This window comes from Scatophagus argus, chromosome 17 (assembly GCF_020382885.2).
Source record: "Scatophagus argus isolate fScaArg1 chromosome 17, fScaArg1.pri, whole genome shotgun sequence".
Taxonomy (NCBI): domain Eukaryota; kingdom Metazoa; phylum Chordata; class Actinopteri; family Scatophagidae; genus Scatophagus; species Scatophagus argus.
The window spans coordinates 7,875,190-7,890,049 of NC_058509.1; the positions used below are offsets into that span (position 1 = coordinate 7,875,190).

Sequence of the window (14,860 nt, forward strand, 5' to 3'; positions counted from 1 at the left end):
GGACATTTAAAACAAACCAACCAACCCAAACCCCACAAGATGCAACAGTATCTGAAACAGGGCTAACTAGTCTTGTGGTGTGACATCAGTTATCAGTAGTTTCAGAGCAGTTTAACAGAGCAAATACTGAAGAAATTTGATTTAACTCATTGAGAATAGAGGAGAAAAGCAGTATGGATAATTAAGTTTAAATATTTAGTATAGTACATGCATAATACATAAAATGGAGCATGCAAAAGATACAAAGGCACTAATTAATGCACACACCAACATTAATAATAGCTATAAAGTATATTGAGGGCAGTCGTGGATCAGCGGTTAGGGTATCGGACCCGTAACCGGTGGATCGCTGGTTCGATTCCCCATACTGGTGTCCATGGCTGAGGTACCCTTGAGCAAGGTACCTAACCCCCACTGCTCCCCGGGCGCTGCACGCGGTCGCCCACTGCCCCGGGTTTGCTGTGTGTGTGTGCACGTCACTTGGGTGGGTTAAATGCAGAGCACGAATTTCGTTGGAGTGAGTTCCCTCCAATGACAAGATATGTCACTTTCATCTTTCATCTCTTTATTGAACCAAAACAGTCATTTGTCAACTTGAAGAGACATGGAATATGTAATGAAATAAAATTAAATACAGAAATTGCCCTCTAGGGAATGGAAGTGGGGGATGTATAAAGCATCTTGGGTCTGCAGTTAGCAATGTGAGAGGATTAAAGAAGCACCATAGGAAATGTGGGTATAAATATTGTATGTGGGCTACACAGTTTACGTGAGAACTCAGCAGCGAGGAGGCTGAGACGGAACTGAAACTCCGCGCTGCAGTTTCCTTCAGAGCCTTCTTCACGTCACGGACAGCCGGAAGCGATCGCAAATTTAAACAGCCATCACAACAACAATTACACGCATTTTAACTCTACGGGCTGTCTGAGGAAATGACAGTTAATGGAAAATTAAGCAAAAAATCTCACATAGGATTTCTTTAAGGTGAGATACGCACTATGTTGATTGCAGTGTTTTATCAGCCTCACGTCGCTAGCTCCTCTTTCCATCGCCATCGAATCTGACGCTGACTATCACCTGGAAAACAATCTGGTCCGTAGTCATATCGATTGTTTAAGGGCCTGTATCTTAACAAGTTTATTGTCCCTCAGTCAGAGTTGATGATGCATGGGGTTTCTTTGCTTGTTTTAAAATAAACTGCACATGTTTCAGCGTGTAAATATGCAGTGTAAGATTACAAAATTATTATTTGCGTGCAGCAATATTAATAGTGCATGTTTATGCTAGCCTCTTAAGGACTTGACTATTCTACACTTTCCCGCCGTTGCATGCCTGTAGTCCAGAAAATAGACCTACCCATGCAAAACCCATCCATCCATATTAATTACAAAGTAAACGATTATTTAATTGCTACCCTTTTTTAAAAAAAATAAATAAAAATGCACGTGTATGTAGTCTTATTCTGCACACTACGTTGTTTATGAGGAGTATATTTGTTCCTTTTTTGTTTCCAAAAAAATACATATATTAATATTTTTTTGGCCAAAACGTTGTTATAATAGTAATAATGTGATAACAGTAATAGTAGTTTTATTTTTCTGAAATAGAGAACGTTTTCAAGCTGTTGAGTGGACCAGCAAAGCCTTTGATGTGATCCAATCCACAAATAAGCTGCAATACACAGATTCTGCATATTATTGCTATCTATAATTCATATTGCTTTTACTTATAAATAAACACTATGCCAATATGAGAGAATAGGCCATACGCTGTTATTTAAATATATTTAATGGCAACCACTGCATTGTAGTAAATCAGATGTCATCAATCAGAGGGAATATGAATGGATATGTTCATATTACTATCCATAATTAAATTATGAGTACATAAGATATGTCTCAGCGATTAGGCACATTAGATTAAAAAAAAGAATATTATTCAGGTCAGCCACTGATGTTAGCATCTTCCTGACATCTGCCAAATACAGCTTCATCCATGACAGCCAGATATTGAAGTTTTAGTGATTCGTCGTTCTAAAGAACATGTTGCAAACTGCTTGGACATGGAAATCCCCAAAGCTCAGTTTGTGTGCTGATGTTGCTTTCAGAGGCACCTTGGAGCTATGTAGTGAGTAATATGAGAGATAATAGACATTTGGTCCTGTTTGATTACCCTTACACCGATTTGTATAATATCCAATAACTTAATATACATATTACCTGATTATTAATTAAACATTAATTGTGGTTTTCAATGTTTAATTTACAGGTGCAAATCTAACAGAGGGAGTACAAGCTGACAACAATAATATGGATGAAGAAATAAGGATGGCAGAACAAGGAGATGCTGCAAACAGCGAGCCCAGTGTAGACATGTCCAACAACAGTCCAACTAAAAGAGCAAGGGGGAGGCCACAAGGGTCAAAGAAGCTGAAGGTTTGTGTTACAAACGTTAACCTGATGGGGCTGGTTTCAGGCATTTCCAACGGTGGGTCTACACAGCCCCAGAGGAGAAGAGGGCGTCCAAAACTGTCTGGTGCAAAACACTCAGAGCAACAAGAATCAGGAGATAATTCCATACAAACTCCTCGGGGTCAGGTGAGGCTGAAAGCATCAAAGAAACAGCCCAGTGAAGAAGACCGTCCTATGGCAGACCATTCACCTAAAAAAAGAGGCAGGCCAAAAAAGTCTCTCAGCAAAAGCACCCATGAGAATGCTGATGCTGAAGACTTACCAAATGGTGGCTCCGATACGCCAAAAATGGGAAGGGGTCGTCCAAAAGGATCCAAAAAGCGCAAGTCAGAAAGTTTAACAAGTGGTGAGGAGAATGAAGGCGGTTCAGTAATACCTAGGAAAAGAGGTCGACCAAAAGGCTCTGTCAATAATACAACCAAGCTGGAGAGAGAGGTGAGCAGTGAGGGGGAGGCGGAAGCTGATGGAACCCTAAACTTACTGAAAAGGGGGAGAGGTCGACCCAGGAAGATGGAGGTGAATAACACTGGGGAGTCAACACAAGATACATCGAATGGCATCTCAAAGACACTTCAGAGAGGGAGGGGACGACCTAAAAAACATATTGAACAGGAGAGCAGAGCCAAACAAGAACTGGCCACAAGTGGTTCCCCGCCAGCCAAAAGGGGTAGAGGTCGACCTAAAGGTTCTTTAAACAAGAAACCCCCTGCATATAAAGAACTCCAGTCTCGTAGAGCATATGCTCCACCCACAAAAGGGAAACGTGGTCGACCAAGAAAAAAACCAACCAAAAGGGGACGGCCGAGGAAATACCCTCTGCCGTCACCTGAGGAACTGAAAAGGCCAAAAGTATGGAAGCCACTTGGAAGGCCGAGGAAATACCCACGTGTTGATCCTCCAGAGGGAGCTCTACCAGCTCCACGTCGAAGCCGTGGTCGGCCTCGCAAGTCAGAATCCAAGAAAGGTGCTCACTTACGCAAGAGTTGGCCGACCAGTTCATCCTCACCACGCAACCCCAATGACGGATCCCCAAGGAAAAGGGGCCGTCCCCCAAGTACTCCAAAAAGTGAAGAGGACACCCCGCGAAAAAGGGGTCGCCCAAAAGGCTCACTCAACAAAAATAAAGCCAGGAGCGAAACACAGCTTGACAGCACTCTCCCAGACCATTCAAAGAGTGATTCATCAGTTTCTGGTGTGGAACATGAAGGAGAGTCGAGTGAACAGGAGCACAAAACGGACACAGTGCCCATTGAGAACAGAAGTGATAACATAGAAACACTTGATTGGGATGTGGGCTTTAATGTTAGTAAAAAAGTTTGATGAACAATCCTGGTCCGACCAAAAAAGTTGCTGTAGTAATTGCTGTTCAAAACATTGAACACAGTCTTGTCAATGAAAACTTGTTCTTAACATTTTGTCAGTTGGATAGGATAGATATTCAGCAGCTCTTCTGTTTTTCTGACTAACTTGTTTATGTTGTTTTATTGTGCTTGTCTTTTTTTTTAAATACTTAATTTCTGCTTACTACTACCACTACTTAGTAGTACTAATGGTCTTTTACTAGAACTGGCATGTAGAGTTTATTAACATAGACTGATTGGTCCAGTTTTCATTTAGCTTTCAGATGTAGTGTTTGTCAGTTAAAGTGTAACTGTAAAACATTTGCTGGGGAATCACTTGGATGAAAGAAAAAGTGCAAACAAATGTTGGAGAGATGATGTTAAAGAGAAGAAAGGAAAAACAAAGTGAAGCTATAGAGAGTTAACATCATGTTGCCCCATCCAGGCAAGCCTCTAGCTTTGGTGGGTCCTTGCAGTTTCTCATTTCGCACATTTCTCATCAGCCTCTCTGAAGACATGAAATATGTTTCTGGGGTTTCGTGCTATTTTAGAATATCAACAGTTTTTGGCCAACTGATATCTGAACACACAAACTTCATATTATTAACACTGCTCTGCTACCCAAGACCCACTAACATTTAAACTTTTATTTGCCAGGGACAACTTAAAAATTGTTTAACACTTAACACTATTTTATGCTGTTAAAGTGAAAAAGCGTCGCACGGCAGACAAACGCAGGTTGCAACTAGTTGTATAACTTAGTGGAGTAATTGGTAGCGAAAATCCTGTCTCTTCTCAGGAGTTGGGACCAGAAACTGAGCTAAAAGAGATTGAATATTCTTAGTGATGTAAGATAATGTAATTGATCTGTGATTTGTACGGATGCCCCTGTAATGTTGCTGTAGCAGTAGATTAACTGTAAAACACCTGCTTTTAGAATTGAGTTTGGTTTGCCCACTCAATAGACTGCTGGGAGCAGAGTGTATTTCAATGTTAATTATTCACCGAAATTGAACTGGCGTACCTTCTAATACTGAACTTGAAGTAACACAGGAAATGGGACTAAAACCGTCCTTTTGTCTGCTCCTCTCAGCTTGTAGTATGAGTTCACATAATGAGCACAAATGGCTGTCAAAATGGAGACAGCGCTTCTGCTTCAATGTCAGAAATACATTCCCTGAATTCAGTAAGGTAGTTGTATATCAGGATATAACACCTCCGACCAATGGGTGGGGTCGTCCATCCACTTTAAAAACATTTGAATATTTTATGTATTTTTAGATTTTATTTAAACATTGGACATGTTGAATGTTGTTTCCATTGAAAGACAAGGGCGAAAGTCCTTGCTTGAAGTGTTTTACTGAAGAAATGGAAAGAAAAGTGATTTTTGATTATCAGATCCGTGACTCAAAACTGGGATACAATTTGAACTTTGAGTTTTTTTGTGATCTGTTGCACAGCTAATGTTTGTGGCCGCAAACATGCCTCCAGATAAAAAGCAATTATATGCCAATTGTCCGCTTTACCCAAGTGGCCAAAAAATGTACTGCATTCATATAGCAGAAACTGAATAAATGACTAAACTAAACTACTCAAAACACTGTTGAGTGAGGCTCTGATTTAGTAATTTGTGTGATTTATAATGTCAGGGTTTTTTGGTTCCCTGTGAGATAAAATATATCTAAGAGATGTCCTAACTTTCTCAGTGCCATTTCACAATTGATTATGTCTTCATGTTTGTTTTGCCTTAATCGCCAAAGCCTTGAATGTACCATCAGTTACCATTACTTGGTTTAATGAGTTGTCCTGCACTGATCTGACCCTTGCGATATGTATTCCTCGACAGAACGAAAAGCTCTCCGTCAAACCCCTTCCTGCTGCTCACAGTAGCCCTGAAGATTTCCTCCTCCTCTTGTGCCATTTTCTTCTTTAGGTTTAGCTGTTATCAAGTTGAAGTAGTTATTTCATTCTGTCCTTTAAATGTGTACGTGCAACTGTGAAACATTTTTTTTAATATGACTGTCATGAGATTAAATTCAAGTAATTTGGATTGATTTACAAACATTCATTTACTTGGTTTTGAGCACTTAGTGTACAAATTGTGCGACATTAGTTGTACATCATTATTATTGATGTTAACACCTTTATGTTTTGGTCAAACAATTGAAGTTTCTGAATGCCAAATTGTGCGTCTGTGTGTCAGGTTAAGGAATGTGAGATGAGAATGGAAATGGAAGCGTATGGTTTTAAAAATCACGTTGAAATTCGATCTGGATTTGTGAAGTCAAATCATTTTAAGTGGATGAGTTTGGAGTTTGTGTATTTTCATAAAAAGAAGTCAATAATTTGTGAGATTATGCTCTTGAAATAAAACATTGATCTTGCTGTTTTATTTTGCAGTGTGGTCTGCATGTATTGATGTCTGGCGTAACTCAATGTCCCCTTCTGTTCCTGTTTATTTTCTATTCCATTATTTACCCCCAGACATACATAACTTAATGATTTATGCAAAGACAGCATTTAGCTGTTTAATAAAGTGTTCGTGGGTGGCAGCTCCTCCCTCACAAGTTTAGTTTGATGATGTGCTTTGTACCTGAGTGAGGCTAAAGCAAAGGCTCTGGGTGCTTTTACAGATGAATCTATAAAACTAGCGCAAGTCAATTTCTATATTAAATTAAACAGACCTGGATGGATGTCCATGCCTAATGAAGTGCACTGGTTAAGTATTGACAAGATGATAAAGTTGAGGACATGAATATAGATTTCTGATAGTACCAGATGAAAGTAAAAAAAACATGTAAGGCTTAACTGTGTATTGGAAAAAAGGAAAGTATTTTAAATTTAATAAAAATGGCATTAATTTTAATTGATTGCAATTAAAATTCATGACATTTTTTTCTGTCTTCTGAGTTTTTGAGTTAATGATTCAGGTGTTAAATTTCTTTCTTTCTTTCTTTCTTTTTTACAGGCTTTCTACAAAGAAAAATAGTATGGAACCCAAGATGTGCCAGAAAAATCAACAATTTGATAATGAAATTAAAACACAAATTATTAAATGAAGAGCACAAATGGTATAGTGGAGATCACGCAGTCATTTGAGAATGTGAATTACTGATTTAAGAGCAAAGGCTATTGAAAGAGCATACATTTTTAAATCACCAACACAAAGTATATATAAGATACAAATTATTAAATTGCTGCATGAATTACTTATTTAAGATCACAAATCATTATTATTATTATTTTTATTTTCAGGTCCCTAAACGGGCTCAAGGCGGTTTAAAAATCGCGCAAAGATGGAGGATGGGACCGTTCGAATAGTCTGACGGAATGACGTCAAATTGGACAGAAAGCGGACAGATCTTTGCGTTTTCGACACGTGGGAATAGTGGCAGAGTGATACCTCGTCACTATTTTCTCCTCTGTGTTTGAAGAACGGAGTGAGCAGCTGGTCACACCTGACAGGTTGGTTCTTACTTCACCTGTGAGAAAGAATCTCAACTCGTGAGATCGCGACTTACACGCAGAGTTACAGGTTGTTTCGGCGATGTGACCAGAGTAAAAACAGGTAGGTCAAACATTAAGGTTCAATGTTTTTCTCCGTTTCGATATAGAAGCGTCGGTCGCAAAATACATAGTCGCTAAACAAGTTTTAGCCCTAGCTTGAAACTACATTCCCCGCCGCTCTGCGTCAGGCCTCATTAGCTGCACCCCGGTGTCTATACAGGATTTAAACAAAACGCTTTGGGAAACTTTAACTCGTCACAACACATTGTGGAGCATAAGGTCTGTAAGTGAAAAATCCTACAGTAGGCTGGCAGTTCAAGTTGTAACCGAAGAAGATGCTTCCTTAGTAGCACTTGAGATGGTCAGTATTTGTACAGTTTTGTGTGAGCGGTTTAAAAGCCAATATTCTCTGCTCAGGTAGACTGAGTGACATACCATAATATATACAAACATGAGCAAATCTCTCCTGATACCAGTGAGTTGCCTTTTGGCGGGTAAAATATATCAAAACCTACATTTTAAACCTCAAAATATCACTTATCTAGACTTAGGAAATCTGTTAAAGATCCGTACATGATTAACACTGATATCTCACAGTCACAACACACAAGCTCAGTTTGTTCATGTGTTTTCAGAGAGCAGGAATGCAGCCATGTTTATATAGTGTGTCACTCCCCTTATGGCTGAGATGTACCAGGGTTTCTGTTAATGATTGACCCTACAGACATCACAAAGTTTGGTTGAGCTGGGTTCAACACACTTCTCAGGATGCCTCTTTAATGTTCACAAGCACAAGTGAATTTTGGTAGATTTTTAATTGAAAGGGAGATCATGTAGTTTGTGCACCGTCACTTTGTTTTATGGTTTCTGTTGTGCTGTATGTCTCTGCTTTGCATTTACTTTACTGCAATGCGGACACAAAGACAGACGTCCACACAGCGACATGATTGGTCAATTAATCAGTAGAAGATTCATGTGCAGCATTGAAGAATTTGACATTTTAGTTTCGTGTCACTTTGGGTTTTGGGAACAGTTTATTTGTCACAGTCTTTAAATAGAATTTGTCTCATTTTATGACACAAACTCAGACTTGTTCTTGTACGCCATGGTCACCTGTGCAGGTGGAATCAGATTGGGAAACACACCCATGATAAACAGTGAACTTTGACTTTGTGTGCGTGAAGCTGAAGGCAGACTAATGTGTTTTTGCTCTCACAGAGAAATCAACAAACGTGGACAAAAATGACTTAGCAACTGGAAGAGGCCTTGCTGACAGTCGGACACCCGACAGTGAAACTGGTATCGGCTGAAAAGAGAGAAAATTGAATTTAAAAAACAAGAATGTCTGGCCAAGGTGGTTTGAGCTCAGAAGAGGTGGAACTTTCACCTGTTGGCACAACTGCAGAGCCTCAGATAGCCACAAAAAAGCCACAAGATAGCAATAGTATAGAGGAAGGAAGAGAAATTACAGATGAAGAAGAAAAAGAGGACTCAAAGGAGGAGAAGGAAGAAGAAGAAGAAGAAGAAGAAATGACCAGCTCTGCTCTCCTGGAGCCCAGCACTCTGCCATGGCCCGGAGACAAGGACAGAGTTCCTCGGGTGGACAACGATGATGGAGTCAGGTCAGAAGACAGAGTTTCGGAGCCCGAACAGAAGGACACAGGGATCAGCGGAGGAAGCCAGGACCTGTCGGAGGAGCAGAGCCAGACAGAGAGTGACGGAAAGAGCAAAGCCAAATGGAGGGAGAGCATGCCTGAAGGCGAGAGGTGGAGGGATGACGAGCTCGAGGTGCAGCACTATGATAAAGAGGATGGCTCACTGGCAGACGATGAAGACGAGGAGGAAGAAGAAGAAGAAGAGTCGAAATCGATCTCAGAGAAAGCAGCCCTCACTCCACAAGTCAAGATTGTGCATCCGTCCAGGAAAGAGGTCCCTGAGGAGAGCAAGCTCTTCGTGGAGAAGGATGACGAGACAGAGCCGCAGATGGAGCTCCACCCGGCAATGCAGGTTCACCCACAACGGACAGAACCGGACGACAAGTACTGTGAGTATAAGACACAAACCAGAGTTCACTGCATCTGGGCACGAGTTTATCAGGAAGTACATTAATCAGGAAGCATGACACACTTGCCACACCACTTACTTCTGCTGACAGTGATGTGTGGGAGTTTACCCTCAGCAGGAGCAGCCAATCAGAGACATGGATTTAAAATAAAAATGCACATTTTCCATTGTTTAAATGAAAAGAAACCCACTCACTTTTATTCTGCAAGAACATATGTAATTTTTATAGTTTTTTTTCTATTCTTGTGAAGACTTTTAATGCCCTCCCTTTGAAATGAACAACAATGAGATGAGATGAGATGATGAGATGGGGATTGGCACAAGATCAGGACCCAAACTGCGGTTCATGATTGTTGTTATAAATCCCTGAACCACCAGGGGGTCCCAAGCATCATTAAGGCCAGTTTTAGTCTGATTATCATTGATAGAGATGTCACAAACTACTGCCTGTGTGATTTTTAAATCCTGTTTTTTTTTCTCCTTGTTGAGAAGAGAGGACACATAATCTTTTGTGTTGTGAATTTAATGTCATTTAGTGGGCAAAATGTTCAACATGCAACTTTCATGTGATTAACTAGTCACAAATCAGACTGCTGAGCATTTTAACTCAGCAAGTGAGTCAGTGCACACGGTGCTTATTTTTGCAGCCTAATGATCTCTTTAGGCTGATATAATTACATGTCTCTAGATGAATCATGCATCAGTGTCGTCCTCTGAGTCTGGCTGTCACTGTCCTGTCCCAGTAAAGACATTTATAGTTTCTGATTTTCCACTCTTGGTTTTAGATACCAAGATCACTTTGAAGTGAACAATCCTTGTGTTTTCTGTTCTTTAGACTTGTGTGAGGATCTGTGCAGTGAAAAACTGAAGGTGGCTCTGGCGATGGTGGCCGCAGGGATCCTCTTCCCTCTCCTCGTGTGGGGAGGCTACGCCCTCCTTCCCTTTGACTCTCCGCTGGTGGAGAGCGCCCCTGTCAGGGTGGTGTACACCCTCCGCTGCTCCTTCTTCGCCATCATCCCCATCCTACTCGGTAAGAATTTATTATGTTCATGTATGATGTTTATTGTGTGTGGAAACAAACACTTCAGCTGCTGTAACCCATGACAAAATAAAAAAAAAAAACTCAACGCAGAAGCAAACCAGGCGGTGCTGACCCTCGTGTCTCTGCAGGTGTGGTGGTGTTGGGTGTGGCCCGGCTGCGCTACACCACCCTGCAGCCCCTCTATCAGACTGGGCTGGTGCACAGAGAGCTGGCGGTGCACTGGCACTACATCAACGAATCCCTGGGCCTCTTCCTCTTTTTCTTCCTGCAGCTCGCTGTCATGGCAACCTACATCAGCCAGGACCTGGTGAAGTTGGTGCCTCTGCTCACCATCATTTTTGTCTTTGGAAGGTATGTGCGCTAGGTGTTGATTTTTACCTTCTGTACGTAAGAGTGACACACACACAAAAGACATGTCAGCTTATAGGAAAACAACAAATTGAATCAGAGATTATTAAAATATTAAATGTATAAGAGTAGAGAAAAAGCAGACAAAACTGACATAAATCACAGCTGAATTAAGACATGAACAGCAATTGAATAAATTTTTTTTTAGGTTTTCAATGATTGAGGAAATCTGGAGTTAGCGAAAAAATCATGACAATTATGATTAATTCAACAAAATCCCAAAATGCAACTTTCTTTTAGATTTTATGGCTGAAGAGGGAAAACACAAATATTTTATATTGTAGTGGGGAAAGAATGATTTTTGAAAACTAACAAGGCCAAAGCCGGTTTATGGAAGTTAGCTCGACAGAAATGACACACTGGAGACGGAAACAACTTTGATGTCAGACGGAGAGTTTTGTCACGTCGTCGTCATATGTTGTCATGCAGTGTGACTGGGTGACGTACTGACGTCCCCATGTGTCGTCCGACGTCCGACGTCCACAGAAGCAGCCGTCTGTCAGCCTCTGAGAGGACGGCGGCTGGACAAACTGCCCGCCCCAGAGATAGTGAGGATCGCAGTGCTGGTTGCAACACTCTTTGCTTCAGGCTTTGTGTGTTACCATTAACAACAGGCATTTGGTGCTCTTCAAAAAAAAAAGAAAAAAAAGGACCAATCGCGTGCCACCTGCTTCAGTCAAGAGGAACAGGTTCTAGTAACTTAGAACTATTAAGAATATAATAAAAAATTGTTACAGGTTGTTTCTGCAAATAAGGCAAGAGAGGACTGCTGACAGAAAATCGTTGACTGTGTAAACTCAGTATATTTGTTTTGTTACTCAGTACACACTGTGACAAGTGCACATTGTGGAGCTCTTAAACTTGATGCATCAAATCTTATACTCAAAGATTACACTCCAGAATTGCTTTTAGGTCTGTCACATAGTGAAGGATACTTCATTGGAAAGATCTTTACGTACTCGTCATGCCTGGAACACAGCTGTACAATACGCAGTGAAACCACGCAAGTGATCAGGAAGAATTAATACAAATCTCCAGTTTAACGATGGGATCAAACCGCTGAACTGTGGGTGGGAGTCAAAATGAATGTTTAATTTATTAACCAGCCTGTCTGTCTGTCTGGTAAAGTACATTGTGTCTTAAGAGCCACTTCCTGTTACAACTTTGATCTGCTGTCCCTACTGTTGCCATGCAGCAATTCACAGAGCTGATGAATAATCGTAACACAACAGCAATTTAGGATACACTTGTCACCTGTCCCACTTCCAAATGAACTGGTTAAACTGTGGATGTTGCTGAGACTTCACTAAAAACCAAAAAAACAGAAAACTGAAGAAAAGATGAAGCTGCCAGGGTGACAACGTCGTTTAAATTCTTGTTGTCGACAAGAATTGCAGGATCATAATTACTGCAGGCTCTGAAAAAATATTGCTAGACAGAATCAAATGCATGATGAGGGGAAATTAGAACAAGTTGAAAAGGACCTATTATGTTATTAATCCAGATCCTTTGAGCCATCAAGCACTTAACACAGAACCAGATGAAAGGAACGAAGCAGCTTAGGCATCAAATGTTCCCGCCGAAAGGCGAGAGCAGGTGAACAAGACGATGTGGGTGGCGATCAGATCTTTTTGTCATTATTCATCCAAATCAAGCTGATTATGGATCTGGATCAAACAGAAACGAGGGATCAAATTCTGAGCACATCCTCCCTATCAGCCTCCTTATCCTGTGTGTTATTTTCTGTCGTGCAGGCTGATCTACTGGCTCTGCCTCTCTCTGGGCAGCAGCATCAGGGGCGTTGGCTTCGGCCTCTCCTTCCTGCCCGTACTGGTCATGCTGGGCGCCAACCTGTACTACGTCTGCTCGTCGGTCGGACAAGACGCCGTTTTCGATGTGGCACCGCCAACGACAGCTCCTCCTCCTCCCAAGCAGCGTTGGTGGGGTTAAAGGGCATCAGCGGCGAGGAGCTAAAATACAAATGACGGTAAACAACTTCCAACATCGCGACACTCAGACAAGTTCAGCTCGTTATGTTGGGGTATGTTGTTTTATTTTGTATAAATACGAACGGAAGCACAACATCTAATGGTTAACTTGAAAAATGATCCACTCTCTCTTGAAAAGAAAAAAAAAAAAAAAAAGCCAAAAATGACTTTGTACTGGTCAGTGCTAACCGTGGTGACAAATATTAATATAATTTTATTTCATGCGGCTGAATCACAATAAAAGCCAGCACATGATTCTCCAGGTGAACACTTTTAATGTGAAGCAGCAGTAGGAAATGTTTGCTTATAGCAGTAACTTGGTTGTGTGTACATTTGTTGCTTGAATCTTCCTCTTTGTTTAAAAAAACCCAAAAAGCATAAATCCAAGAGTCTTCATACAGCAGCTAATGAAGCTGGAAAAGTTTTCATACACCAACAAAGCTCTTTATCTGCATGGGAATTGAAACTCTAAAACGAGTCCTTGCGTGTCTTAATTTACTCATCTTCCATTACAAATCTTTAAACAGTCAGCACCTTCTGTTCATCTCAAGCTGATAACCTGCAGTATGAAGGCTAAAGAGTTAAATGAGTTTGAGTCATCCAGCGTTTGGATGTGATGCAAGGTGAAAAAGTGAAAATTAAAGCTGTGAGCTTTAAGCACAGAATGAAGTGAGCTGACTGTAAAAGACAATTATTGATATTAGATTTTTATATATGAATTAGTCTTTTGTCTTTTTTTTTTTTTAAAAAAAAGAAATATTCCTATTTTTATTTTGTCGTCTCACTAGTACTTATGGTAATCTTAAAACTTTGTATTTATAACTGAGTCTGTTGTTAATAGCAGCATTTGTTGCTGGGCTATTTGTGGATTGTTTCTTCTTTCTTTTGAAGGAGGTCTTTTTTTTTTTTTTCAGTGTATCTAAAATAAGTCTGATCAATATTTGATACTTTGAATGAGTTCAATAAAGCTTCATTAACGAACCCGAAACTCAAATGATGACTGTGGGACTGAATGGCTGATTTGTCTGTAATAAATATCAAGGTTACACTTTAGTCGTTGCCCACATTCATAACTTGAGAAATGCGGCCAGTCTTGAACAACAAGAAATGTAAGCAGGTTTTCTGTCTGAGGCGAAGAAAGAAACGGTCGTTGGCAGACGAGGAAAAACAAACAAAAGTGTTGCATCAAAACAAAAAAAGACAAGTCATTAAACTCGTCTCTGACAAAGTGGGCGCATTACTTCCACAGAGTGAGAACCCATTCATGTTTCCTCACTCTTAGACAGGTTTATTTTTGGAGAAACAAAATAAGGCTACACCCCACACTGTTAACTCTTTACCAGCCACTGCTCGGCCCCACAGGGACCCTGGCAATGTGTTTAGTGCTACTGTCAAAGCCACCATCGACATGTAAATCTGTGACTCGGTAGATTAGACTTGTTGTAGCTATTTAAAATAAAACAGTCTGTCAGAAAACTAATCCAGCTAAAATTTGCTGCAAAAGACTTCCTATCAAAAATAGTCCATTTGTTTTACTTTACTGTCAGAATCACCAGACAATCAGGACTCGAAGACAGAAGAATCCAAGATTTTACATGCAAAACATGTGTTCAAATTAAACAGTAGTGCATTGTGAAAGATTAAACTACTAAAAAGTTTATAAAATACTTCAAATTACTTTTACAATAAATACTTCTTTTACAATAATGCATGGGTAAATGTATTCTATGGATAAAGATAATTATCTAATAGTAACTGAATAAAAAATAGTTTTACTTTAACTTACAGCAGAGTATTTTTACACAGTAGTACTGCCACTTTTAAGTAAGACAGCTGAAAAACTATCGTAAATACTCTTTAGGATAAATGAGGGATGTTTGTTTTCACATTAATATAGTATTTTTGTAGTATTGTAGCACTGCTACTTCTACTCAAGTGCAGAATCATAATATTAAAGTGAGTGAAAGTGTTTTAAAAAACTGATTAATCTCAGTGTATCAGACGCTGCTGTGTACCTCACAGGAGGTCACGAGAAATCAG

At 40.2% G+C, this 14,860-nt stretch overlaps 2 protein-coding genes across 6 annotated transcripts; both read left to right on the forward strand.

Moving 5' to 3' along the window:
* Window positions 1–773: 773 nt before the first annotated feature.
* LOC124075152 (serine/arginine repetitive matrix protein 1-like) lies at window positions 774–6,203 on the forward strand. Of its 4 annotated transcripts, none has more exons than XR_006845963.1 (3): window positions 774–984; window positions 2,269–2,435; window positions 5,658–6,203. XR_006845963.1 is itself a non-coding variant. In XM_046418586.1 (2 exons), the coding sequence occupies exon 2, from the start codon at window positions 2,310–2,312 to the stop codon at window positions 3,789–3,791; it is 1,482 nt and encodes a 493-aa protein (XP_046274542.1). In that variant the 5' UTR covers window positions 781–984; window positions 2,269–2,309; the 3' UTR covers window positions 3,792–6,203. The 4 variants fall into 4 exon arrangements, 2 of the variants coding, with proteins under 2 accessions (XP_046274542.1, XP_046274541.1); XR_006845962.1 differs by lacking the exon at window positions 774–984 and adding an exon at window positions 1,553–2,127 and having other exon boundaries at window positions 2,269–4,273; XM_046418586.1 differs by having other exon boundaries at window positions 781–984; window positions 2,269–6,203.
* Window positions 6,204–7,179: 976 nt separating this feature from the next.
* On the forward strand, window positions 7,180–13,560 carry tmem79a (transmembrane protein 79a). Of its 2 annotated transcripts, none has more exons than XM_046418587.1 (5): window positions 7,180–7,379; window positions 8,537–9,362; window positions 10,218–10,412; window positions 10,553–10,775; window positions 12,587–13,560. In XM_046418587.1, the coding sequence occupies exons 2-5, from the start codon at window positions 8,660–8,662 to the stop codon at window positions 12,780–12,782; spliced, it is 1,317 nt and encodes a 438-aa protein (XP_046274543.1). In that variant the 5' UTR covers window positions 7,180–7,379; window positions 8,537–8,659; the 3' UTR covers window positions 12,783–13,560. The 2 variants fall into 2 exon arrangements, with proteins under 2 accessions (XP_046274543.1, XP_046274544.1); XM_046418588.1 differs by lacking the exon at window positions 7,180–7,379 and adding an exon at window positions 7,440–7,679.
* The last annotated feature ends 1,300 nt before the right edge of the window (window positions 13,561–14,860 follow it).

Excerpts from the sequence above, each read along its gene's own strand:
- LOC124075152 (XM_046418585.1), top strand. The coding sequence starts at position 2,043 with ATGTTGCAAACTGCTTGGACATGGAAATCCCCAAAGCTCAGTTTGTGT. Across the intron at positions 2,128-2,268 it reads AGGCACCTTGGAGCTATGTA|GTGCAAATCTAACAGAGGGA; the intron begins GTGAGTAATATG and ends TTTAATTTACAG.
- tmem79a (XM_046418587.1), top strand. The coding sequence starts at position 8,660 with ATGTCTGGCCAAGGTGGTTTGAGCTCAGAAGAGGTGGAACTTTCACCT. Across the intron at positions 9,363-10,217 it reads AGAACCGGACGACAAGTACT|ACTTGTGTGAGGATCTGTGC; the intron begins GTGAGTATAAGA and ends TCTGTTCTTTAG. Across the intron at positions 10,776-12,586 it reads ATCATTTTTGTCTTTGGAAG|GCTGATCTACTGGCTCTGCC; the intron begins GTATGTGCGCTA and ends TCTGTCGTGCAG.